Source organism: Fusarium poae, chromosome 3 (genome assembly GCF_019609905.1).
Source record: "Fusarium poae strain DAOMC 252244 chromosome 3, whole genome shotgun sequence".
Taxonomy (NCBI): domain Eukaryota; kingdom Fungi; phylum Ascomycota; class Sordariomycetes; order Hypocreales; family Nectriaceae; genus Fusarium; species Fusarium poae.
In genome coordinates, this window is record NC_058401.1 from 2,341,501 (window position 1) to 2,368,670 (window position 27,170).

Here is a 27,170-nt window from a genome sequence, read left to right on the forward strand (position 1 = left end):
GTCTACTGCCTGGCGGTATGTTGTAAAGAGACCTGTCATCGTCATACTATTCCACTGCCATCATGACTTTCCTGATCACGGATTGAAGTATAGTCTCTTATACCCGATACCTAACTGCTACAGCAGGAGTGCACACCCTTACAACAATCCTAAGACTTTCTAGTAGTAGTAAATACGGGACACCAAACTTGAGATTTGATAGAACCTGAATATTTGTGATATCATTGGTATGGGATATTTGAAATTAGTTATTTATTTGTATACCTACTAGACTACTTGTTTTGAGTAACAGAGAACAAGAAGCTAAACTTTCGTAATTTACAAACGCCGCATGCGTGGAATAGAAAAGTGCATGAAAGTGCATGTAGATACATATGAACATTTTTTGTTTCTTACTGAGATGTGATTCCGTCAATGTGAATACTGCATCATGACTGCGGCGCGTTCGTCACGTTCATCATGATACGTGGATTAACAGTCGATGCAGAGTCAGAAAATTGATCGATGGAGGCCTAAGAGACGAAATTAGTAGCAGTTTATGCACTTTTAGGTTTACTGTTAGCTCATTCATTTTTGTAGCCTAATGCTCAAAGGCTGGGCAACTTTTCTGCTGCTCATTTAGTAACCAAGTAGCGATCTCGGCCTTCAAACCGACATCGCAGTGACCAAAGGACCCCGCATATCTCAAGTATCTCACTATCTATCTCCCACGGCGTTTACACTCGAACATATTAGCAATATACCTCTAAACCGGGACTTTTTATCACACAACTCATGGAAGACATCCCCATCACAATCACGACTTCTTGTCCGGTCATTTGGTGGGTTTTCATGTTTTTCAAGTCTGATACTAAGCTTTTCCAACTCTTCAGCTAAAAAGCCAGAGTAGGTGAAGCTCAAACAAGCTTGTTCTCACGTAATATAAAGCGCTGCAACTGCAAGACCTGCTCAGCAGCCCACTTCTTCTTTTTCCTTCAGCACAACCTAAGAAAACACCATTTCTTGTTCGGTCATAGTTGAACGCAATCCGAGTATAATTCTGTTCCTAACAGATATCAAAGTATCTATCTCTATCATTCGTATTTGCAGAGACAACGGTTAGAAAATAAGACCCAAGAATTTATCGGAAAGGCGCCGATATCTATTGCCTCTTTCGACTCAATCTGCTTCAATAGTCCCAACCAATTCGGCGGCACCGACCACAACTTAGAGTATCATGGCCAGCCAACGCAAGCCCCTTGTCAGCTTCCTCGGCCCAGTCGCCTCCTACACCCATCAGGTGAGAGATCAAAACCTTTCGCCCCCTCTGTGGCGAGTTAGCCGATACAGTATGGACTGACCTGGTTGCAGGCTGTTCGTCAGGCCTTTTCTGAGGAGACCTGGGAATTCCGACCTGCCGTCACCATAGATGGTGAGTGAGAAACTGGCCTTGGCCAGTGACGAACCAATTCTGATTTTTCTGTCATAGACGTATTTGATCAAGTTCAAAAGGGCCAGGTTCAGGCCGGTGTCGTACCCTTTGAAAACTCAACAAACGGTTCAGTGGTTTTCACTCTAGACAACCTGGCCGACAGAGCCAATCGTTATCCGGATATTACTGTCGACGGCGAAACATATGTGGATGTTCACCATTGCCTTGTTGGCCACAAGAGTACTGCACCTGTTGTGGAAGAGGCTGCTGAAGGATCCGGCACTTGCACACCCACCGCGACGGATCCGTCACCTTCTAGACCGAGGTCCAAACCCTTGTCCAGCGTGAAGCATATCCAGCGGCTATACTCCCACCCCCAAGCGTTTGGTCAATGTACAGCTTTCATTTCCACCTACCTTAAGGGCGTTGAGATTTTCGAGGTCAGTTCGACCAGCAAGGCAGCCGAAATTGTAAGCAAGGATACGACGGGCACCTGGGCAGCGATTTCCAGTGAGCTCGCTGGTGAACTCCACGGTCTTGATTTTCTGAGCAAATCAATTGAGGACCGGGAGGATAACACCACCCGATTCCTGGTGATCGGGACTAACGCTGCGGGCCCGAAAGACCTGGAAAAGACCAAACAAGCAGTAGCCCAAAAAGGGAGCAAGTCGCTTGTTTCCTTCACGGTGCCTCACACATCGCCCGGGGCTTTGGCAGACGCGCTGAGCTGTTTTAGGGATTTTGACCTCAACCTGACTAGCATAAACAGTCGGCCAAGCCTTGTTCAACCTTTTCAATACATATTTTTCGTTGAATTCGAAGGCCACAAGCACGACGATCCGGAAGGGCGTGTTAAGGGGGCATTAGAAAAGATCAGTCGCGTTGCTGAAAGTTGGAGGTGGCTTGGTAGCTGGGAGAGATACGTATAAGTAAAGCAACAAAGCAATACAATATCTCAATGTTAACAGTTTTTTGTATCTACCTCCTAGGATGTCAGAAAAAATGGCCGTTAGAAGCACAAGAGACGAAATTATTTGATCAGTTTATACTATTTAGATCAGATTTCTTCGGTTGTTTATTTTCGTAACCTAAAGTTCAGATCAACTTTACTGCTACCGGTGGTATGGTTACGATTTTTCGTATTCACCCTCTAACAGATTGTCTCACTGTACGAAGGAAGATCACCGTGGCATGATGAACGGAAGTGAGAATGAACTCCCCGACAGAACAAAACGGTGCTCTGTGAACTCCCCGTCTTCTAGCGGGGTTGGCAGGTGGGCCATGATAAATTGAAATTTAGAGGTGCAGAAAAGCTGACCGTTTGAGGTATTACAGACAAAGTTAGCAGGTCACTTTGTGGTACTTAGACTAATGATATTGGGTCATTTTTTTGTATCATAATAAAGCTTAACGGTTATCGTTTCTGGTGAAACCCAGGCATCATAACAATATGGATTAACGTTAGTTGGTTCTGTTTGTTGGGGTTCAAGAACAGTACCGCGGTATCTCTGTCAACCATGATGGATCGGCGGTGTCGATTTTCTTGCGACCCACCCGGTTGGCATGGTGTCGCCCTGGCAGGTCCCTTCAGTGCTGTACCTACCTAAAGATTCTATTTTAAGGAGTCAACCGTGGATACACATAGTGAATCTAGGTACTCAGGCAAGATACGATTGACCTTCCCCTTCCCACACCCAACAAGCAAGCATACATGCTTCTCATCAAACCGGAATAACAGCCGCTTGTCAACTTCTGCACCTCACCTCATACTTACGTCTTCAACAAGGCCATGCCATGCTTGAGTGCCCTCTGCCAAGGTCTACCTCCACAGAGATGCGACTCAATCCCCCACTCGTCTGAGGGGAACGAACCTTTTTTCAATGCTGGGTTTACGGTAGGGAATCCCATTCGGGAACTTGCAGGACATAATTCACAGCAACGGAAAAAGACTTGCGCTCTTAGGGCCGATAGGATTGGCTTGGATCGGACTGGACCAGGATCCGTGGGGTTGTCCGGGCACATTGACCCTTGGGCATGCTTCGCAAAGTCGACAAAGGGCAGGGGTGAGACGCCGATGGTCCGAAAGGGCCTTGCGCGATTATGGGATTGTGGGATGGACGCAGAAAGCATCAATAAGAGGCGAGAAAATTCGCCAACTTGGAGGCATCTCGTCCTAGTTGCTGTAGCGGAGACCACTACCAATTATCATGACGTACACACGGCATGCACGACACTCCCCCGAGACCACTAAAAGGTCAGCGTTGGGCCACACGTCTGGGATCAGGGTGGGAAGCTCTAACCAAGTTGGTCGTTAGTCTACGGACCATCGCTTCAACGTTAAAAATCGGGCGATGGTCCGGAAGCTCTCCAGCAAACTCTGAGTGTACAGTGGGCGAGCCGAATACCTTTTAAGTGCTTGGGCTGCTGCTTCTAAACTTGTGAGATTTCCTCTTCTTCTCATCCTTCTTACTACTACTTCAGCTTGATGTTGAGGAAAGAACACTTATCTGCTATATCCCCCTTTTCTTGCTGGTTTTTCCGTCCAAAATGGCGTCCCGCCCTATCTTTACTGCCACGCACCCCCGTGCTTGCTCTACGGCCTTTGAGCGAGTATGTTGAGTCCTTAAGATACCGGTATCATGCTGCCTCGTCTCCATAGACTTGGGGTATGATTGCGCCGATTGATCGCATCACTAACAATTTGCTAGGTCTTCATGGCCCGCCGCGATATCCTAGAGAGCGTCCACGAGCCTTTTGGAGATGCCTTTTACTACGGTCCTGAAATTCTTAGTGATCGCTTCAGAAATGACACAGCCACTCGTGAACAGAGTGGTTTCTCTCACAAGACCTATAAGGATGTCCTTAACGAGGTCATGGATGCGGGCAAAGATGTTAGTCAATTTCCCCTCCCTCATGTTCATGCAATTATTCCAACTCCCCGAACTCCCCGCCACAACCAACCCCCACGTCTATGATGAGGGGGAACGACACACCAAAGAAGAAGCGTGTGCTACATAGTGCAGCCAAGTTTTCTTTGGCAGTATGCATCTAGCTATCACATTATGATCGTGGTCATGCAGCTGATGCACCGTATCATACCTTTATCGCGCCACCAATGTCACCTCAGCGGCCTACACAAGTCATGAGAGACTCGAAAATTGACATATCATACTGACAAACTCCCAGGGCAAGCGAATCTTCATCAAGGACATGGCTTACTACCTCATGGCCCCGGACAACAAGCCTACCAAGGTTGCGCCGTCTCTGGGCGAGGAAGAGCCTGGTAACCCCACTGTGTTACCACTAGAGGTCTTGAAGCAATTCCAGTTCACTTTCCTTATCCGCCACCCTCGACGAGCTATCCCCTCGTACTATCGATGCACAGTACCACCTCTGGATGAAGTCACAGGTTTTTATGAATTCATGCCAAATGAGGCAGGCTACAGGGAACTCGTGCGCTTCTTTGACTTTCTGATCAAAGAGAACATTGTCGACAAGGACAACCTTGTCGTCATTGACGCTGATGACCTTCTCGATAACCCCGAGAAGACCATCCGCCTTTACTGCGAAAAGACCGGCATTGATTTCAAGCCCGAGATGCTCGAGTGGAACGAGGAAGACTGTTCTTACGCCACAGCTGCCTTTGAGAAATGGAACGGCTGGCACAACGACGCTATCAAGAGCTCAGCTCTCAGGCCTCGTACTCATCACCAGGTATGTTAACGATTTCTTACAATCGCCCCACCCCCATCTCCCTCCACCTGCTTGCCTGCAACGACACCCGGTGTTTGTTCGCACTTCCTGTGGTTGGGTGAAAAAAAGGCTGACATTGCTAACTAAAGAAGACGTTAACGGTCGAGGGCGAGGACAAGGAATGGACTGCCAAGTTTGGTCCCGAGGCGCAGAAAGTGATCCGCAAGACCGTTGAGGATAACATTGCTGATTACGAGTATCTGAAGCAGTTTGCGCTGCAAATCTAAGTGAAATTAGTTGTGTGCTTGCTTGCTCTGCTATTCAGATTGGGTTTCTCTTCGGTTTTGGATTGTTTTGCACTTTTGCCTCATCAGATTGGATCTTTTACACCCGGCAACAAATTGGGGCTTTGAATGATTTATGAGCGTAATTTCGTTGATAGTACATTTATTATCGTACAACGACTTTGGCAACATGCCACTTGATGAATATACACAAACACCTACCTACATCTACAAGATTTTACCAACTCTGCTGTGGATGATGTCCTGTCGGATTTCAACCGCTTGATGACACCAATTCCCCAACGGTAGTCCCGTATTGATGAAGCCCAAAATACATGTTTTTATACATTTGAACGGAGAAACACCTATGCTGACTTTGTAGATGGTACCTCGACGTCCTTGGAAGATGCGGTCTTTGGTCCGCTCTCCTTTTGAGTTCCAAGTTCTTCTTTCAATCGTCTAGGCCTTTTCTTGCTCTTGGGGGGTTTCTTCGGCTACTGGCTTCGCGGGCTTCGAGACGTAGGTTGGCTTTTCGAACAGCCCGTGTGTAACGTTGTTCGTCCATTCTTGGGCGTACTCCTTATCCAGGTCATTCGCCCAGCTCACCTTCACATCCACGAGTTTCTTCTCAGCACCTTCAGCATCTTCCGACAAAACAATCTTGTTACCACGGCCAGCACCGCTCAAGACTGTGGCAATATCGGCAATCGAATTTGGCTTCTGGGCGTTCAGAGCGATACCACGCTCCTCTTTTGTGCGGATGGGCCGATAGTTGCTGTTGCCTTTATTCTCCTCCTCTTCAATTCGCTTGCGGTCGGCGGTAGTAAACTCCTCGGGGCGCTTGTATCGGAATTCATTGTCCCAGGCCACCTCGTGTAAATGCTTCAGCTCGCGCAGTTTTTGGAAGACGGAACGACCGATTGAGCCTTGACCGGCGGGGAAAGCGATGTGGGCAAAGGGTGACCAGTAGTCTTTGCGGAGTTTGGGAGGCTTTGTCTTTTTGCCATTGAATGGGAGCTGCTTGAGATCATGGAAACCCTACATACAACACGTTAGTCCATTGGTTTGCTCATATATCTTTACAAGGAACTAAACCCACATCGAGCGTCTTGTTAAAGCTGTAAATAATCTGATCTGTCCTTCTGTGTCCGAACACCCAAATATCTTCGCCATGGCCCTCAGGTGGAGGAAAGCCCAGGCCCTTCTTCTTCTTGCCAAAGTGACCGTGTCGCACCCATATCCGTACGTAGCTGGGCAATTGGCCCAGTCGAGATGTCGGTGCCGTGTTCATGGTCGCCCGCTGTGAGGTTGAAATGGTCTTGATAATGGGTCTACCTGGAAAAAATCCCCAGTATCGTCGGCTCAATCACGGGCGATCGCGGGTCACGTGACTCTACAACCAAGAATTGATCTAGAAGATTGCTATCTTGGCCATGTTCAGGTACCGGTGTTCCTCAAAGTCTAATAGCTTGATCCACGCAGCCTCGTCACGACAGATAGGACTCTTAGAGCAACATTATTAGGTTTCGGCTACTCTATTTGAGCAAACATCAAGTAATCGTAAGAAGTTGGTAAAACGACAGTAACGCTGCCAATTACGGTAAGTGGACTTGTGGGTCTCTTGCTATGTATAAAATCGGATGATAAGATAGGAAACGGATGACCCACTAATGACTACTGAACCTGACCGTTGTGACGTAGAAGAAACGGGAAGCTCCCAGAAGCTGGCCGGTTAGGCTGGAAGCTTCCAAGTGCTTGTTTTGAAACTACTTGATCTTGCCATAACCTACCATCAAGATCGAGATATTTCCCGTCTGACGATGTACTCCGCTGGAGGTTTCTAGAGAGTAGCCTGATTCTTGTACGAGATCCACTCCATTTGTAAATAAATTCACCTCTTGATCCTCAAACTGCTGAACTTGTTTCTTCATCTGCAGTAATCAAACTACCCCACTACAACAAGCAATACAGCACTACCTAATTCTACCTGACGACAGCCCTTCTCCTGCACAGTACTCATTGGGCTTACAACTGTACGAGTACATATTCACGCTTCTTTACTTTATTATTCGATTACATTTTTTATTCTGATTGTACAAATTACCTATTCAACACCGCCATCATGAATAGTCGCATGGACTTTACAGACCGTGCCCAAAAGGCCGTGGAAGATGCCATGGCTTTGGCTGAGCAATACGGTCATTCCCAACTTGTTCCAGTTCATCTCGCCGTTTCTTTGCTCGACCCTCCCGCAGACCCTTCAAAGGACCAGCAGAACGGTCCTCCACCTACCAGCACACTTTTCCGACAAGTGGTTGAACGAGCACACGGCGACCCTCAACTCTTCGATCGAGCTCTCAAGAAAACGCTCGTTCGACTTCCTAGCCAAGATCCTCCACCCGAGCATGTTTCCCTGGCACCCCAATTCCACAATGTGCTAAGAAAGGCCATGGAGTTGCAAAAGGTGCAGAAGGATACCTACATTGGCGTGGATCACCTTATTACCGCCCTTTCTGAGGAATCAACCATTCAAGGACCTCTGAAGGAAGCCAATGTCCCCAAGGCTAAGCTGATCCAAGAAGCAGTGCAAGCCATCCGGGGAACCAAGCGAGTCGACAGCAAAACCGCTGATACTGAGGAGGAAAACGAAAACCTGGCCAAATTCACTATCGACATGACCGAAATGGCACGGGAGAAAAAGATCGACCCTGTCATCGGTCGAGAAGAAGAGATCCGTCGAGTTGTTCGAATCTTGTCTCGACGAACTAAGAACAACCCTGTCCTCATTGGTGAACCTGGTGTAGGAAAGACCACTGTCATCGAAGGACTTGCTCAGCGAGTTGTCAACCGAGATGTGCCCGACAACTTGAAGTCATGCAAGTTGCTCTCACTTGATGTGGGTGCGCTTGTCGCTGGCAGCAAGTACCGAGGAGAGTTCGAAGAACGAATGAAGGGTGTTCTGAAAGAGATCACCGAATCTAAGGATGTTATCATATTGTTCGTCGATGAAATTCATCTACTCATGGGCGCTGGTTCGTCTGGTGAGGGCGGAATGGACGCCGCCAACCTTCTGAAGCCCATGCTCGCCCGTGGCCAACTACACTGTATTGGTGCCACTACCCTCGCAGAATACCGTAAGTACGTCGAGAAGGATGCTGCTTTCGAACGTCGATTCCAGCAGGTCATCGTCAAGGAACCCAGCATTCCCGAGACGATTTCCATTCTTCGAGGTCTCAAGGAGCGATACGACCGACACCACCGTGTTACCATTCTTGACAGCGCTTTGGTAGCCTCTGCTAACTTGGCTGCCCGCTACCTCACATCTCGACGACTACCTGACTCTGCTATCGATCTTGTTGATGAGGCTGCCGCCGCTGTTCGCGTTGCTCGAGAATCTCAGCCTGAAATTATTGACTCTCTCGAGCGAAAGCATAGGCAGCTTATGATCGAGATCGCGGCTCTTGAGAAGGAAAGAGACGAGGCATCTCAGACTCGTCTTGCACAAGCTCGCAAGGATGCCAAGAATGTTGAAGAGGAGCTGCAGCCACTTCGCGAAAAGTACAAGGCCGAGATCAAGCGCAGCGAGGAAATCCACCAAGCCAAGTTGAAGCTCGATGACCTCGAGAAGAGACTTGAAGATGCAATGAACAATTCTGAGCACGCCAAGGCTGCCGATCTCAAGTATGGTGCTATCCCCGAACAAGAGGCTGTCATCAAAGAACTTGAGGCTCGCAAGGCTGCTGCAGATGCCGCTCTCAATGCCACCGACACGAGTGATTCCGGCGGTGCCATGGTCACCGATATTGTTACCGCAGACAACATTAACGAGATTGTGTCCCGATGGACTGGCATTCCCGTCACCCGTCTGCGCACTTCTGAGAAGGAGAAGCTGATCCACATGGAAAAGGTTCTCGGCAAGGTCGTCGTTGGTCAGAAGGAAGCTGTTGGGTCCGTCGCCAATGCTATCCGACTCCAGCGTTCTGGTCTTAGCAACCCAAACCAGCCACCCAGCTTCTTATTCTGTGGTCCTTCGGGTACCGGAAAGACCCTTCTCACCAAGGCCTTGGCGGAATTCCTGTTTGATGACTCCAAGGCCATGATCCGGTTCGATATGTCCGAATACCAAGAGCGACATGCACTAAGCCGCATGATTGGTGCTCCACCTGGATATGTCGGCCACGACGCCGGTGGTCAACTCACGGAAGCTCTCCGTCGAAAGCCATTCTCAATCTTGCTGTTTGATGAAGTTGAGAAGGCAGCCAAGGAGGTCCTTACCGTGCTTCTCCAGCTTATGGACGATGGTCGCATTACTGATGGTCAAGGCAGAGTCGTTGACGCCAAGAACTGCATCGTTGTTATGACCTCCAATTTGGGTGCAGAATACCTTGTCCGACCAGGTGTCAAGGAGGGACGCGTTGACTCTGGTACCCGAGAGTTGGTTATGACCGCCCTTCGCAACTACTTCCTGCCTGAGTTCCTCAACCGCATCAACTCAGTTGTTATCTTCAACCGCCTGACACGCAAGGAGATCCGCAAGATTGTCGATATTCGCCTGGCGGAAATTCAGAAACGACTCGAAGAAAACAATCGGAAAGTATATATCGATGTTTCAGAAGAAGCGAAGGACTACCTTGGAAACAGTGGTTACTCGCCGGCTTATGGTGCCAGACCTCTGTCTCGTCTCATTGAGAAGGAGGTTCTTAACCGCCTCGCGATCCTCATCCTGCGCAACAACATCCGCGATGGAGAGTACGCACGCGTTGAACTCATTGACGGCAAGATTGTTGTTCTTTCAAACCACCCTGATAGTGAGCTTGGCGAAGATGATGATATGATTGATGAGGAGGATGCAGTTGACGAGTTGGTGGACGATATGGATCAAGACATCTACGATTAAACAAGAGGCGAGGATTGTGGGGTGTCTTCTTAAACAGTGTTATGCAGGATTCATGGCTGTTTTCTGAACGAGTTTGATGAGTTCATGACGGAGTTGGGACAATTATGTCAATGTTTGCGTTTGAAATTCATGTATTAAATTAGGTGTTCATGCAATGCGAACAAAAGTCGAATTAATATGTCATTTCTAATATGTGATATAACAACACTTTATTTACCTCTCGGAAACCACTCAAACGGCAGCCATATCTGATCTCTTCTGGCTTCTGACTATGTGAGTTTCAGGACATTATTTTATTTTCTGTGACACTCAATGATAACATTGCGCTTGGGTCCTAAAATGCTTATGCTGGCCCTAGGAAGACAGGGCCCTCTCCTATCCACCCAAAATCATCAATGATCATGGACCAGTCGACTCCTTGAAGTGGATCAATGGAGTTGTCTATAGTCTGGTCCTGGCCATTGTTGATGTCTGGATTTGTGACGACACCATCACCATTACTTTTGTTGGCGTTCGAAATATTGGCTTCTGGTAATGTGTAAGTCAAGATGAACGCATTCAAAGGCTATCCCAGCTTACCGTAAACGTCAATGCCTTTCTGCACGCTATCTGTGCTATTCTTGGCTTCTTGTAAGGCCTGTTTGAATTGTGCGAGACACCAGTACGATGTTGCAGCTCCAATACGATCAGGCCATGCACCGACAGGTACATCCCACTTGGGCAGTATGTGTCTCACTGACCAGAAAGTCTCGAGGACAACGGATCCACGCACTGGAAGATCATTATCGCGCACTGAGCATGTTCGAAGCACGGTCAGGATCTGCGCCACAACTGCATCGGCGTCTGAAGCTGAGATATGCGGTGGACTGGCTTTGGAGTGTAGTGTGGACATGAGGATACAGCAGGCGTCCATGACAGCGCGGTAGATCCAGTGGGTGTTGTGAGTCAAGAGTCTAGATGTTGACTCGAGAGTGAGGGCTGTATTTATGAGATTTTGTGAGGTGTTGTAAGCACGGAGGGTGTTGATGGTAAAGTTGGGACGTTGGTCGGGAAGTGATAGATAATAGTAGACCTGCACTTCGAGTTGAGCGATGAGGATTATAAGTCGAGAGCAGTCTAAATTCAGATTGTAAGTCTTTATCGTCTTTTTACACATGATTCATTTATTTATACCTGTATCAACATGAGTGACAAGTGGTCTCAAAAGCTCAAACTCATCTTCCCACGTCTTGACGACTGTTTCAGGAACCCCGTCATTTGACAATATCTGTGCTGTCATAGCTGTATGTAGTCGATTTGAAAATCTCTGGAGCTCGAACAGAGTCATGAGTTCGGGCGCGAGAGTGTCTTTGACGATATTCTTGCATCGACTATCGTTGTGCTGAAGGTATGGTGGCGGATGCCCGTTACCTACAGACGCCCTATCCACGTTGTTAATAACTTTCGTCGTACTTCTAGGTTTGAACAAACCTCTGCGCCAAGATACAACAAAACATCCAAGTAATCGACGCCTCGTAGTCTGTACACGTCATGTGCTGGCGACCACCGATCAAAAAGCTAGGATGGGATCCTCGGCCAGTATGTAGTCCTAGGAGCATACACGCATTGAGAGCGCTACTAACGAATGTTGGTGAAGGATCCGTGACAAACCTAATGGTTGGAAATGGCCAACTACAAATAATTAATAGGACATGAATCGTTTCAATATCTAATGCGACTGCTCGAAGTAGACCCCAGACATCGCGATTAAGAGTATCGAGTAGTGAGGTGACGATTTGTCCACTCTTTGCGTACCTACGGCAGGCAGTGAATATGACTGTCCAAAATAGAGTTGGTGACGCTTCGAAGCACTGGTCCGGGTCTTTCTTTCTCAAGATGGGCAGGTATGGATGAAAACATTGTAAGTATCTAGAGTTGTCAGAGTTAGATTGCCAATATGTGAAACTTGGGATCTCACTTCTCAAAATACCAGTCAATATCCTGGCCAGACACCACTTGCCCGTTTATTACACGAGATTTTGTTGGTTCCGTCTTTTGTAGTAACGGCACCGCTGGCGTAAAAGACTCGGACTGTTGAGGACTTTGCAGATGATTTGACAGCGGATAAACAGTGTCATTGGCCAAGGGCGTTGCCATAGGAAACACGGTAGTTTGAGTTTGAGAAACAGATACCGGTTCTACGTTGTTCTTGGGATGAACCGCTTCTTTGATGGATCTGAGTTCCTGTTCCAGGAGTTCAAGTTTACTGTGCATAGTCAATATTGGTAAATCTCTGGGCTAAGACTTTTGTATGACATCGCTGGAAATAGTAGTTTGTCTGGATAATTGGTTCATTTACCTTCGTCTCGTAACTCTCTTGTGTGATCTATCGTACACACAAGATATTTGAAGCTTGGCGCATCGTTGACATGGGTGTCCTGCCACAGGACTTGCCTTACAGCGGACCTATTACAGACTCGGGGTTAAACTATACTCGGCCCAACTCAATCAAAATAACTGACTTTTGAATCACGACAATTGATACAAGCCACGTTTCGTCTAATTTTACTCTGTGGCGAATCTGGCGCTTGTGATGGACCTGGACCAGACGTTGACGCGGGTGACTCCTCGGAGGATGGTGTTGGAGCCATGGGTTATACCTCTGGACAGACTATTCATGGATGTCCGGAGTGTAGTTACGAATATCAAGTGTGATAATAAAATGGGATGAATACGAGATATTAACGTGTTATAAACTTGTATTTTATTAGAATATTGATAAGTCAGAAGCTATGTATGTGGTTGGTTCCCTTCAGTTCTCAGACGTCTTAATGTAGTCTGACGTCACGTGCGCCACGGGATATTTAGACGATGCGCTTATCTTATGTCAATAGAAAGTGCCGAACCATAAATCAACTGCTTCTGAAGATCAACAAGGGAGAGAAAAGGCAAGCGGGAAATGATTATATATCCAAGTTGTGTAGTATTAGTTTTACAACTACTCTCATTCTATATCGATACCTTAATTCCATCGAGCAGCGCTTCTTATTACTTTGAGTGAGGCTTCTTTTGCGACGTCTTCGTAACTCCGGCTGGTGCTCTATCAGACTTCAGCATGACGCTGACCAACTTCCACATAACCCAAGCAAAACCAATCGCAACAGCAATAGCTGTGCCTGACCTGATGGGACCTACCCCTTCATCGTCAAGCACAGGTACTATGACTCTGTTCATGAGTCTACTACTACCTTCCGGTTGAGGGTTGGCGTGCCAAAAGACGGTGTCACGAGAGAACAAGTCATCATACCCCACATGCAACCTGTCGAATGGGCTTTCTAAGGTGCCCTCGTCCGAGGAGCATGCCCAAAAGACAGCGGGATAAGGAATCTCAATCTCAACTTGGCCACTCGATGAAGGTTTGAGGTATCGAAGGTGTAGCGGGATTTCAACGCTCCATGGCTGCTCTGTGCTAGGATCGGGAGGCGAGAGACCAAGAAGAATGCTGGAACCCCAAGTCTCGGTAGTATATGCTGGAGCTTCGAGATCAACAGGAAGAGTTGTGTATCGCAAAGCGGTGAGGTTCTTGGACGCCAGGAACAAGTCATCTCCTAGTTGATACCGGTCCGCAAAAATCGTCTTGGGCAGTGTCAAGAACGCGTAGGGTACACACTCACCATCGGCGGTTGGAAGCTTGTTGGAGCTGAAGCTAAGTTGTAAGGTTGGGTGAAGTCCTGTAGGCGTGAGAAATTTGGAGTTGAAAACCAGTTCATCTCTACGATGTCGGGCAGGAAACGTAAAAATGGTTGGTGAAGGCTTCTTCTGGTCACCAAGCACAGACAACACGCCAGCAACTCCGAGCTCATTCTCCTTCATGTTTGGCTGCGATCGATCATTGACAAAAATGCCAACCTCCACCCTCCTCGCGGTAGATGCGGGGACTGCGACAGTTTGAGGTCGAAGAGGCCATAGTGCCGAGGTGACAAGAGCGTTCGTTGTCTTGTCAAAAGACAAGTCCAGGCCAGTAGCCGTCAATAGGCTGCGCAGTCGAGCGTTACAGACCGAATCGAGCTCAGGGCAGAATTCCTGAGAACTAGTGGTTATGAAAGAATGCAAGTCCTCGAGTGCTTGGTAGAATGAGAAACTCGGTGAAGCGGAGGTGCTTTGCTGAAACTCGGTGAAGGCCTGCCGCTAATGAGTAGTTGTCAAGCAAATAGGATAAAAGAGCTTACCTCTGGCTTGGAACAGTCTAGTGGACCGAATCTCTGAAGCCAACTACAAAGTTTTGTTCTGTCACAGCAAATCAGTATATAGCTTGGGGGCTCCAGGTAAGGACGACATACGGGTTGCAAGAGTTTGGCGAGACTGGAGTAGCATAGACGTGGAGTCCCGGTGAGATGCGAGAGGTGAAAGGGTCCATTGTCTCCGACTTGACAGGACTGGCCCATCTGATGTGAAGGGCTTCATATTCTTGAAGTATGTCGGTGAGCTCAGCAGGCAGCTCATTGAAAGGAATAGTGAGCTTGTCCTGACGAACTGTCTCGATCTGGGGCCCCAATAATCCAGCATCCTGATTATCCAAAGCCTCAGGATCAAGACTATAGTCGTTGTGGATAAAAGTTACGCGCTCACGCATGATGCCAAGATGTGTTGCGTGCTGTATAGATAGGGATACAGTTCAAGGCAGATAGCTAACTACCTACCTAGGTATGATAGAGAGCTATTGAGACAACTTGTCGCGTGTCAACTGGCCTATCGGAGAAAACTTTGACCAAGTCTAGATCTCACTTTTGATCTGTGACGTCCAGTCTAGGTTATTGATGAACGATTATATGAAACAAGGCCTTTCTGCCCTAGTATCTGGTGGTTGTTTGTTTTGGTGTTGAGCTCGGTAGACGTTTTGGGTGACAGATGGTGATGGGAGGTGACGTTGGCCTTACTGGTTGGTCAGAGCTCCTGGAGTAACCTACACGTGCACTGTAGGGGAGTCAGACACTGGCTGGGTGTCATCCGATGGTCCTATACCCCTATCGTTTTGCGCTAAACCCATTTGGGGACCGAAGCTTAGTACGATCCATCTCAACTGCCATTAGTGAGATGCCTATGCCTTGCGCCTGCCCACTCGACACTATCTCGGTCACGAATTGAAGAAAGTCGCTGGCCCATCCTGTCAATTAGGTTGTTACTTCCCATCTGTTTCATAACTTGTCACCGCCGAGATGACAACGCGACAGAGTCTGGGACTTCTTCCTTCTACATACCTACATATTACTACGCCTTTGTGAGGCAAGACCCACGATTAAGATATTTCTTGCGACACTCCAGTTGATACAACACGACGACTACGAGAATGCTCACTTATAATTACTTATAATCGAACCCAATACTTTGTATCGTGATACTATTGTTACAACGATCAATAGTGATGTCACGAGATTGACACATACATTGAAATCTGTCAAACGCAAGCGAGTCGTACATTCAACACCATGACAGACCACCAACCATATGTTACTATTCGTTCTCGGAGACCTGTCGAAGGCCCAGGTTCGAGAAGCACTGGTCCTCTTATGGTGTGTTTAAATATTGATTTCAGTTGACACTCCAGCCTACACGCGACTTACACAAGAACTCTCAGGCTGCATCTGGTGGAGGGGATCACTATGCCAGATCTGCAACACATGACACAAGCCGTACCAGTTTCCATGTGAAACATATTGGCCAATTTGCCCAAAGGCTTGAAGATGTTAGTTGTTCCCGTTCGCCATGAAATCAGTATTCAAACTCACTCGCTCGTACTCAGTCCGCCGCTCGTGCGTTTCCTAACCGCGGAAAGTCCTCGGCCAGGTACAACAATGTCCAAGTGTTGCTGCTACACTGGAATTCAGACGATCTCTTCGTGATACCTGAGCTAGAGGATCTCGAAAAGTGTCTGAGCGAGGATTATGGCTTCAATACTGACATATTTGCCATCCCTTCCGAAAACGCTCATCTTGAGTTGATGATGCGCATTGGTCAACTTATCAGAGATCATGAATCTCAAGACACCCTGTTTGTTGTATACTATGGCGGACACGCCAGGATTGACGAGTCTAGACAAAGCACCTGGTGCGCGTAAGTCGGGACCGACTGACACGCATAAAGAAGTTCCTGACAATTCTTAGAACACGAGAAGCGAACTCTCCGTGGCTTCAGTGAGACATTCTGAGAATACGCAACGTTCATTTCTAACTTTTATGTAGATGGTCTGCGATCCAGACTCTCCTCGAGCGATCACTATCTGATGTTCTCATTCTGCTAGATTGCTGCGCTGGAGCCGCAAGTGCGACCTTTCCCAGCGGTGCCAGCATCACTGAGACCATCTCAGCCTCGAGTTGGGATGCTATCGCTCCGGACCCCGGACGTTACTCCTTCACTAATGCTCTTATTGAAGTACTTCAAGAGTGGAGACTTCGTGCCTTCTCTGCCGCTATGCTCCATGCTGAAGTCCTCGCTCGATTGAAACACCCACGGCCCATCACCATCAACGGCAAATACTTTGAGGCTCGCTCCACTCCTGTGCACTTCATGATGACTTCCAATCACAAAGCACCTAGTATCGAAATGTCCCGTATGTCTCGTAGCGACAACCTACCCTCCCCCCAGTTGACACCAATGCCTGAGATCGTTCATGAAACAGGCCGGGCAGCTGATTCTGCACCTATCTCACGAAACGACCACATGTTCACCGAACCTAACGAAGATACTCCTCACGTCATGATTTCTTTGGCATTGGAAGACGACCAAAGGCTTGACATTAACGCATGGGAACAATGGCTGGGGGCCTTTCCTGCTATGGCCAAATACGTCAAGGTACAGGGCGTTTTTAAGAGTCATTCGACAATGCTTCTTGTTTCCATGCCGGTTTCTATATGGGATCTGCTCCCAGAAGATCATGCGACAACTTTCGTCGCCTTCATCCGTTCCAACAACCTTATGGCTCAAAAACCCCGAAACCAATTAGTGCCAACCTTGGTTCCTGTAAACCGTTATCCTACCGAAAACGACAGTGCATCGTTCGTGTCCGATGTTTCTGGCACGACGTTTGCGCCTACGGAGATAACGGGACGGACTGGCCAGCTTGGAGCTTTTCGGGATCCTACATATGGCAGGCAAGACGGCCCCATGGCGAGAACTCATCTTTCACCTAGTCAGCAAGTCTCGCCTCTTCACATTCTGTCACAACCTCTGTCACCATCTCAGAGCTTATCACAACAACCCATGATACCCATGCAATCAGCAGCATCACTTACCGCATTACAAAGACAACAATCGTCATCATCCCTAGGAGGCGACAGAAATCTAACACGGCAGATGATAATGAACCAACAGCAAACTCTACGGCGCACAACTTTTGGGGTTGACGTTCCAGAACCCAAGAAATTTTCTCCTCATGTTGAAAAACGCCTCGAAGAGTATTATCAAACTGAACCATTACCGAATGATGGTCAGAAGGCATTCTTTGCATCGAATCTGGGCGTAGAGCCTTGGCATGTAGAGGTCTGGTTTCACCATAGAAGAGAGAGGGATGCGTTTGCTCAACGTTTTGCATCTCTCCAAGTAGAAGGTTCCAAAATTCAGGCTCATGAAGGGCCACGCATGATCTTACCATCAAACCTTGGCGAACTTTTAGACATATCATTACCAGGACAGAGCATCATATTTGATCTTCGATCCTCAATGGAATTCCAAAAGTCACACATCAAGGGTGCGATAAACTTTCGTGCCCCTCAATCCTTCTTGCGTCCTGCATCTTTGGATATGATCGAGCGCGTCTTTGCCGACGCACAAAACAGAAGAACATTCTCGCGATGGAAGCAGGCCATTTATATTGTCTTCTACTCACGTGGCCTTGACCACCCATGGGAATGCCCTTCTGCGGAGATCTTGTTCGAGAAACTCTCGGCTTGTGGCTGGCGCGGACGCTGCTTCATCCTGAAAGGCCATTACCGAGAATTCAGTGACTCTTTCAGCAAGCATATCCACCGCGCGCAGGATGGAGACTTTGAAAGAGCTCTATCCAATTTGTCGATTGCTAGCAAGGGCATATCGGGTAATGAGGGAGAGTTTGTCGAGCTATTCGCTCGACTGGAAAAGGAGGAGCATGTGCCATATCTCAGCTCCTCCCCTGGATACGACGAAGAACGAACAACAGCACTAGCAGAACAAGAGAGGGTACTCGAGACCGAGTTCCAGAACCACTTCCCTGGGCTCTTCAAGAAAGCACAGGACATCCACGGTGTTGAGAAATCCGACAACGAAAGCTTTGTCACTAAAGCTCAAATGGTGGAGTATCTGGATCGTGGTTTAACGAAGATTCGAGATGCTCATATTCCACAAGCACCAGTCGCTGTCTATGAACCAGAGCATTCCAAGTTAGCAGCTGAGTGTTATCGCGAGCAATCAAACGTGAACAGGGAATCAGACGAATATGTCGAGGTCGGTCGCGGAGACGAAACAGTTCCAGATGGAAACCCACAAACTACAAGTAAGGGCAAAAATATTCGGGCAGTGACGTCTCCCGAAGAGATATCCCGACGGGGCCGTGGGGGAGGTCTTTTGAACAAAGTATTCCGGAGGACATAGCATAAAGGATATACAGGATTTACGGTTGATGATACATTCTGTATAGTGGTCTTGAACCAAGAACGGAAGTTCTTCCTTGGAGATGCAAATATTTAAAGATGGGATTACTATGGGATGGTAGTCATGCATGGCTTTGGACAACCATGACTTCTCTATCATGTTTGTACTTTTAACATCTGTATGCTTACACCGGGCGACCTAGACGGCCAAAATATGAGAGGCAAGACTTATACAACAGCTTCACTTACAGTTCTTGATAGATTTTAACTATAGCTATCATCTTTGAGGCCACAATCAGGAAAATACTAGTCATGGCTGGCTATAGTAAGACTAGGAATACGACCTAGTCAAAAAACACATTGGCAGTGTTGGTCCATGTACCAACAGTATCCAAATAGCATTGATACAGATCGTTCCATTCAGAACGAAATACACTTTCATGTAGATAAGTATACCCAGCAGTGATAAACACAATCTACAAGCACAAAATCCCTTTGTTGCGGTCATATAGTTACCCTACAGTGTTATACTGGATCAGTTAACAATGATCGTCGGGAACATACGGGTAGTATCACAAAAACTAAACACCACAACATATGTACGTCTCAGGTTTCTGATATCTATTCAAGTCAAACAGCCTGTGGTATTCTAATGCGTTCCACGCTTCATCGTCAGATTTTGCTTCGGTAACACAAGCCCAGATACAGCAGCTGGTGCCGTTGTGTAAGGCGGAAGACCTCGTTTTCACGCGGCCTACCGGTGAAGCCAAACCGCCACTGGCAATAGTTGCATCCGTGTGTGGAACTCGACGAGTAAGCGGACTGCCCAATAGAGAGCTTGTCGCGATTTTCCAGAAATTGAGGTTCCCCTGTGTGACGCAGGACAGATAGCGTACAAGAGAGTAAAGTCAGGAAGGTATCTCAAAGAAAGCACAAGAGGACATTTTCGGGCTACGGCAGAGAGTGACACAGCTATGACAGTCAGTTTAGTTTAGTTTAGTTTAGTCTAGTCTACTCTGTAGGAGGGAGACCTTTGTCAGGGATAGACGTACTAACGTACGTTAGTAGAGTCAATCATGAAGATATGTACAGGCAACGAGTAATGAAATTGTGCAAAACGGAAAGACTCGTTTCCGTGAGTAGTGCAAACTACATAGTAATGGATTAGTCCAACACTTACCGGTCGGCACCTAATTGCCCTTGTTCCTTTGTCTGCGGGGCACCTGAACCTACTATATCTGATCAATCAATAATTATCGCTGCACTGCAGAGTAGCATACCACGGTGAAGTGGTTTGCAAGGCCAGCATCCGACTGTTCTAGTTGAGGCGAACGATCCACATTACCGTACGATCAAGGCAAATGCAAGCACAAGTACATATGTAGGTTTTGAATAAATAAATTTATGTATATTCTTGACATACACAACATGCCAACAGTTGTCAAGAAAACTCAAAGGGCTGCAACAATTAGACTAGGTTATTGCAGCGTAGCCTCTTGTGCTTGTATAGTACTTACTACCTATCCTGTATATAGAGAGTATGCACATAATAATAATAATATATAGCATTATTATTCATCAACCACTATGATCCGAGATTGGCGCGCGGAGCACAGAGCCCGGCTTAAGAAGAAAAATGGCCGACCAAGAGACCGAACCGGGGAAAGGGCCCGTGGTCTGTATGTAAGCCACGGCCACGGCGGCTCAAGATGGGTTTGGCGGCCGTCTGACAGGACGCTTGGGCCGACCTGTTCAGGGTATTGTATCGTATCAGAGCCCTTGACAGCCATCCTTTGTTTGTTTGTTCGAAGTTGACGTGTGCCAGGTTGACGAAAACGATACTATACATAATCACTCTGTATGCACATCCTGTCATCGAGGTGGATCTCATTGGGTCGCAATTGAAATGACCCTGAATATTTGCTTTTTGGTCGCCAATTGTATACAAGTTGGGCTGCATCGCCTCCAACGTTGAAATAAGGAGCCGACTGGTTGAGATTGAGATGCTCGTATAAGGTCCAATGCCCCAGAGTACACTAGTCTCGAACTTTCTTTGATCATACCCACCAATCTCTAGGTCTAACAAGCGACTGTCAGGTTAAGACCACATGCCTTCTATCTAGGTCCAAGTCGGTATTATTATTATTCGTCCGCCGGAAATAGTGCTCGATACTTGTAGTAATGAGTTGAACACAGATGGGCATTCTCAACAACAGGGCGCATGCGATTGTTGATGGCCCAAGGTTGTAAGCGTTATTGTAAGACAAAGAAAAAGAAGAAGAAAAAAAAAGAAAGGAAAGGATGATGAAACTTGTCATGGCCCCGTCGACCGTTATGTGTCGCTTCTGTGCTTTCCTGTACGTCAGTTTACGTGTATGTATTTCAACTGTTTCTCAAACGTAGTTGACAAGGAATAGGTGTGCTGTTAGTCATATCTCACAATGATATATAGAGACAACAAGGATGGCTAGGAAGAAAAGATCAGATAACCCCGGCGAGAGTAAACAGAAACGTTCCGGGGGGGAAACAAAGTTGATGAGGGAGGTGGTCATAACTCGGCAAACGACATAGACAACAATCAGCTGTCGCTTGTGAAATTGTGTACCATCCATGATGCTCCTCCTTCCGTATCATCGACCGTAATTACCTGAGTAGACCAGTCAGGGCCAGTAATCCATGATTTGCTGCATAAACAATGGTCTTATGACAAGTATTATGCAGCTTCTTATGCATGCATGAATGGGAATGAAAAGATTTTGGCCACAGCTTGCGTTGCGCAGCCCGCGATGATGCACTGATGTCCTGATATCCTTGATAACCTAGGTTCAACAAAATCTGAGTGCGACCTCGGGGTAGCCACCATTCGATGTAGGCGGGGTGATCCACTGCCGTACTGAGGAGAACTAAGGTAACTAACTCATGCTGCGATTTTGCCTGTTCCAAACCACCAGCAATTTTGCTGGATTTGGACCGTTGGACCGACTAACTCGCCTCGACCCATTTGGAGGAACCTCATTCTTGAGTTCGATATGGATGGATAAGCCAGACGTAGGGGGATCCAATGTGGCAGTTGATCCATATTATGGTCTTACCGATGAGGGTCCTGAGTTGCTAGGGTATCCCCTGCACATAGGGACATCTTTCACCGTAGCGGATGTTTTAGGACACAGCCAAGCGTTCTCGTGGACCATGTCGTCTTCTTCGTCGTGGTGTCAACTGGCTACGATGGGCGAGTCATGCTGGGAACTTTGCTTTGCAAGACTCCCTTGACCTGCACGGAATCTTTGTTAGCCCCCAATTCACGTTTAATTGAGGTCGATGCTAACATGTGAGCTTTATGTCGATTGCCAGATGAGTAGCCATGTTCCGATGTTACTAGATTGATACTGATATGGGCAACTTGTGCTCCTCCGAGGTGTCTTGAATCAACACAACTCGGAGGATTTGCACGGAAGCATCGCCGTCACCGCTTTTCCTTGTGTAGCAGTTTGACAAAGTTGCAACAAGCAGTAGCTGCAGTTTGTGCTTAAGGGACTGTACTGTTCGCCCTGTAGCTTATAGAAAGGCAATCTGGCCTATGAAACATGTCTGGCTACGTTGTAGGAGTTTTTTTTTAGTTTTTTTTTTTGCCAAGTTCAGCCGCCGTCGTATTTTCCCAGGTGTTGTTGACTGAGGATTTCCAGCTTCTGGAAGACTGGTATTCGCAAAAAAAAATAGTGGATGTTGTCTGACGGTTACAGAGTATGTACTGGTCGCCATATAATCTTCTTTCTTGAGGGTGTTCAGTATCATGTGTGAAGCCGTTGTAGTGGCTGGCTGCCAGTACATGCAGGTCATGGTGATGGATGACAACTTGGCAAAAGTGAGATAAGCGATGACTTTGTTATGAAGGACACCCAATCGGTTGAGCTTTAGCAGCATTCGATCCTGAGCCGTGTCGGCAAGGGGCGACATTAGTATGGTAGGATGTTGTGGATAGACATTTTGCTTTTTGCTGCCAGGAGTACAGAGGCAGCCTTTAAAAGTTCTTACTTACGCTAAAATCAGGAAAAGTAAAGTAAAAGTATAAATACTTTAAATTCCTTATTTTTATACTAGATAATCTTTACCTTCTATATACTTATTCTTTTTATTATACTTAATAATTTTATAAATATATATTAAAATTCTCTTTATTTATATTTATATTTTTTTTTATAATAAAAAGTTATTTTATATTTTTTTTTATTTATAAATAGTTTCTTTTTTACTTTTTAATATACTTTTTTTTAATAATCTTTTACTTTATTTAAGGCTATATAGGCTTTATAGTATTTAAATTAAGTAAATTTAAATATTAAAAAAGCTATTAAATACTTTTAAGATTATATATTTATTATTATATATAGTATTTATATATAAAAGCCTAATTTTTTTATATAATAGTCTTTAGTCTTTTTTTTATATATTCTTTTATAAAAAAAAAATAATTTTAATTTAAAAATCTTCTATTAATATTTTTATTAATTAATATTATTTTTTATACTTTTTCTTATTAATTTATTATTCTTTTTTTTTATAACTATATAGGCTTTTTATTTAATAAGTTATATAGCTTAAGCCTTTATATACTATTCTTAAGCTTTTATTACTTATATATTTATAGCTTAAGAGTAATATTTATATAATTTATTACCTTTTTAATTTCTTTTTTTTTCTTTATAGTTTTTAAAACTTAATAATAATAAAGACTTTTTTTATTATATAAAAAAGCCCCTTAAAATATAAACTTATTAAATCTTTTTTATTTCTTTTAAATATAATTATAAAAGACCTATTTATTAAGCCTTCTTTAAATTTAATAAAAGCTATATTAATATAGTAATATTATAGAAATTTTATTTAATTAAATTATATACTTTTAGTCTTTTAAGGTCTAATCTTAATATATAATATATTACTTAAGGTATTCTTTTTATATCTTTTTTATTAAATTTAGCTTTTTAATTAGCTTTATTTTTTTATATTTTATAGCCTTTAAAATCTATTTTACTATTAAAATTAATATTATAATACTATTAATAGTAAATTCTTTAATAATTATATTAATAGCTTTTTTATAGCTATATTAATTATAGCTAACTTTTAAAATAATTAAATCTTTATTTTTCTCTATATATTTACTTAGCTAGCTTAAATATAATATATTTTATAATATCTTATTTATTAGCTTAAATAATACTTTAATAAATTAAAAGCCTTTTTTAAAAGCTTATATATATATTATATTAATTATATAAGCTAATATTCTTATTATTTTATAGATTTTATAAAATAATTTTATATTACTTTATAGTAACTTTATTATTATAATTATAGCCTAAGTAGCTATATTAATTAGCATTTTAAAAGATTATTTAAAAGAATAAATATAAAGAATATAGATAAAATCCCTTATAGAATATCCTTCTATAAATACAGTATACTGACCCTGGTTAGGCTATAGGGATTATTGCCGATCGCTCTTAGTAAGCAAGAACTTTTGAAGGCTGCCTCCGTACAGTAGCCACTACATACAGGACTTGGCACATCCGATGAAGAACGCCGCCACGTTGTCGAAATAATATTTCGAGACTTGTGGAATATGCCGTAACACCGATTCAGATCTGGTATAACGAAACCGATGAACACATGCAAGGCGGTGAGTTTTGATAATTTCCTCAACCTGAACGGCACTTTACCTTGCGACGTGTGCTTACCGATCGTTGGCAGACGCAGAATGGATGGTGACACAGAGATGAGACTGGGGTGTCCCGCAAAACATGTCAAAAGACAGATCTGCCAGCGTCAGATTCTCTAACTTTCTTACGATTCGTTGGTTTCGTGGCCCACAAGGACCCAGGAACTGGAAAGCATACCGGGGGGCCCTGAAAGCCCCTCCCGACCAACGGGCTCTGCCGCTGGGATTTATCGTCGGTTGTGACCTCTGACGGGAGAGTGATTGGAGGTTTTTGAACAAGACAGGCCAGGGTGCCGGGTAAGGTACGGTTTTTTCCTAGTGTAGGCCATCTTGCGAGCGTATCCCTGACGCACCCGTTGCCATCTTGGGTTGACACAGAGAAGGTGAGCAAACGGCGAAATCGATATGTATCGGTCACATACAGGACTTGGAACAAACGATTGAGGTTGTCTCACTCCGGGTGAGATGTCAAGAAGGGAATATGCGGGGCGCGACGGCAGACAGCCACCACGTCTTGTCGAGAGCGAGCAGCAAGGGTTTGCATAAACAAGGTGTGGGCTTGGGTATGACCTAGGCTAGCATTGTGCGTGTGAATGCGCATGGCCTGCATGGCCTGCATAACAGGCACAGCGAGGTGGGCCAAGTCGTTGCTGATGGCACCAAACGAAACAAACAAATAAACCCACCTTCTTTAAAGACCGTGGTTTGCATAAGTGCGCAGTGAATAGGACAGGACGTCGAACCAAACTCGATTATAAAAGGTTGGGACTGCAGAGCCTTTGCCAATGTTGTTGTGTCAATGGACAAAAAAATGGAGAATATACTTAAGTTGTTGTTCACGTACTGTGGTTAAATTAGCAATAACCAAATGACCCTGATGGTCAACGCACTGGTTGGTAGGTCCTGATACGTTTTAGAGAGTTGTTGTCATAGCGCAATAGTTAATCGGAAGGATTCTCGAGCATCTCCGTTGTGCATTTTTGACATCTGTGACTAGAGGATTGCCGTAGGGATTTGTTCATAGCCGAACGTCTTGCAAAAACTGATCGGCAACTGGAGTCCCGGCGCAACTCCGACATGAGAGATGAGTGGCCAGTACAAGATGCCGGGATACCTCTGTAGGCAAAATGAACGTGGATCCCCCCTGTCCAAAGGCTCCAGAATGGGGCGAAAGCCTCTGCACACACCAGCTCTGACAGATTCAACTTGCTTGGCTGATCCTGGCAGGCATGTTGAGTCGCAGCCCTGGACATGGCTACTATTATAGAGCGAGATGAAATAATAGCAAGGATGCTGGTCTGTACTATAACCCACAGAGTTTCTGGTCGGGCGGCCGATGCCAAGGAAATAACTTGGAGGGCCAGAGTTTCGCTAGTGAATGACCCCTGGTACTGTAACCGATGTAGCCTATAGCCTGCACTGCACACAGCTGGATTAGTGATCGGGATATTATTCAAGACCGTTGGAGAAACAAGATGGGTGTTTTCGATGCACGTACCGCTCAACGGCGTGCTGATCGACGCAGCTCTTGGCGAAAATCTGGTCATGAGTTGAAGCTGGGTGCTGAGGAGGCAAGATATTTGGTTAACACCAGCTCACCTTTTTACCTAGTATCTTGGTAGTAAACTGGTAAATTGCATTTTTGACGATGATTCTTGATGTGACGGACTTTCTTAGTACTAAGTCAGTGCCAAGTAGCCAAGGTACCTACTAGAGAATGGAAGGAAGGAGAGTCGGTAGCGGGCAATGAGTTGTTCCGTTCTCAATCCCGAAATCCATAGATGGAAGGCACCATCATCACGAATAGACCCCTAACTTTGGCAGGTAACTATTTATGTATGTCTCTCATGTAGGTCAGGCAGGTATGCAGTTGCAACACATTCCACATTCCAGATCCTTGCAGGTAACGTGATGTGGACCTCACAGTGGAGAAATCCTTGGTTCCATGTTTATCGTGGAATGATATTAACATTGTTGCATTGTCGCATCGCATCGTATCGCATCTCAGTGACTCCGTTACAAACGTCGACCTCAACGGTGAGTGTAACTTTGATCAGCTCGCCTGCCAGACTCGGGGCTTTTACTTGGTACCAAACAAAGTTTACAAGCTTCTTTCTCATCTACCGAACTCAGGCACGCCAGGGATCGAACAAGTACCAGCAAGCCTCAGTGTAACGTCCAACTTCTCTATGAGGGTCCGATGTTTCTAAATGGATAACTTAAGCTTCATTCAGGTGCCAAGACCAGGTTTACCTTTGCCTGTCGCCGGTGGCAGACCCTTTCGAGTCTAGAAATGCTACGATGCCCGCTGGAGTACCTGCTGTTTCAGTACACCTTGGCCGAGCACTACATGTACCATGTCGCAATTCCATCCAAAACGTCTTTTTTTGGAGCCTGGCAGACTGGCTATCCCAGCTCCGGAGGTGGTCCTAATACGTCCCGGCCCCGTGCGATCTTCACGACGATCGTGCAACTTTGACAAGCCAATCGCAACAAAGGCTTTGCTGTCGGATCCTGGTTGTTTATTCTCTATTTTATACCTGGATAATAGTTACGAGCCATCCCA

At 45.7% G+C, this 27,170-nt stretch overlaps 8 protein-coding genes across 8 annotated transcripts; 4 read left to right on the plus strand and 4 right to left on the minus strand.

The window, feature by feature from the left end:
• Window positions 1-1,216: 1,216 nt before the first annotated feature.
• Window positions 1,217-2,340, plus strand: FPOAC1_008182 (uncharacterized protein; the record flags this gene model as incomplete). Its single annotated transcript, XM_044852627.1, has 3 exons — window positions 1,217-1,279; window positions 1,351-1,411; window positions 1,469-2,340. The coding sequence occupies 3 exons, from the start codon at window positions 1,217-1,219 to the stop codon at window positions 2,338-2,340; spliced, it is 996 nt and encodes a 331-aa protein (XP_044705297.1).
• Window positions 2,341-3,958: 1,618 nt separating this feature from the next.
• FPOAC1_008183 (uncharacterized protein) lies at window positions 3,959-5,391 on the plus strand (the record flags this gene model as incomplete). Its single annotated transcript, XM_044852628.1, has 4 exons — window positions 3,959-4,021; window positions 4,120-4,302; window positions 4,598-5,125; window positions 5,254-5,391. The coding sequence occupies 4 exons, from the start codon at window positions 3,959-3,961 to the stop codon at window positions 5,389-5,391; spliced, it is 912 nt and encodes a 303-aa protein (XP_044705298.1).
• Window positions 5,392-5,847: 456 nt separating this feature from the next.
• Window positions 5,848-6,679, minus strand: FPOAC1_008184 (uncharacterized protein; the record flags this gene model as incomplete). Its single annotated transcript, XM_044852629.1, has 2 exons — window positions 5,848-6,426; window positions 6,488-6,679. The coding sequence occupies 2 exons, from the start codon at window positions 6,677-6,679 to the stop codon at window positions 5,848-5,850; spliced, it is 771 nt and encodes a 256-aa protein (XP_044705299.1).
• Window positions 6,680-7,510: 831 nt separating this feature from the next.
• HSP98 (Heat shock protein hsp98) lies at window positions 7,511-10,285 on the plus strand (the record flags this gene model as incomplete). Its single annotated transcript, XM_044852630.1, has 1 exon — window positions 7,511-10,285. The coding sequence occupies one exon, from the start codon at window positions 7,511-7,513 to the stop codon at window positions 10,283-10,285; it is 2,775 nt and encodes a 924-aa protein (XP_044705300.1).
• A 343-nt stretch (window positions 10,286-10,628) lies between these two features.
• Window positions 10,629-12,915, minus strand: FPOAC1_008186 (uncharacterized protein; the record flags this gene model as incomplete). The annotated part of the gene is made up of 7 exons (XM_044852631.1): window positions 10,629-10,813; window positions 10,865-11,401; window positions 11,459-11,706; window positions 11,756-12,193; window positions 12,243-12,530; window positions 12,624-12,730; window positions 12,787-12,915. 7 exons carry the CDS (start codon window positions 12,913-12,915, stop codon window positions 10,629-10,631), a joined length of 1,932 nt encoding a protein of 643 aa, XP_044705301.1.
• A 397-nt stretch (window positions 12,916-13,312) lies between these two features.
• On the minus strand, window positions 13,313-14,897 carry PBN1 (protease B nonderepressible form; the record flags this gene model as incomplete). The annotated part of the gene is made up of 3 exons (XM_044852632.1): window positions 13,313-14,446; window positions 14,494-14,551; window positions 14,605-14,897. The coding sequence occupies 3 exons, from the start codon at window positions 14,895-14,897 to the stop codon at window positions 13,313-13,315; spliced, it is 1,485 nt and encodes a 494-aa protein (XP_044705302.1).
• An 853-nt stretch (window positions 14,898-15,750) lies between these two features.
• FPOAC1_008188 (uncharacterized protein) lies at window positions 15,751-18,886 on the plus strand (the record flags this gene model as incomplete). The annotated part of the gene is made up of 5 exons (XM_044852633.1): window positions 15,751-15,834; window positions 15,900-16,007; window positions 16,065-16,375; window positions 16,426-16,455; window positions 16,504-18,886. The coding sequence occupies 5 exons, from the start codon at window positions 15,751-15,753 to the stop codon at window positions 18,884-18,886; spliced, it is 2,916 nt and encodes a 971-aa protein (XP_044705303.1).
• A 6,554-nt stretch (window positions 18,887-25,440) lies between these two features.
• FPOAC1_008189 (uncharacterized protein) lies at window positions 25,441-26,576 on the minus strand (the record flags this gene model as incomplete). The annotated part of the gene is made up of 7 exons (XM_044852634.1): window positions 25,441-25,447; window positions 25,495-25,507; window positions 25,792-25,862; window positions 25,919-26,023; window positions 26,103-26,143; window positions 26,204-26,230; window positions 26,529-26,576. The coding sequence occupies 7 exons, from the start codon at window positions 26,574-26,576 to the stop codon at window positions 25,441-25,443; spliced, it is 312 nt and encodes a 103-aa protein (XP_044705304.1).
• Between the last annotated feature and the right edge of the window lie 594 nt (window positions 26,577-27,170).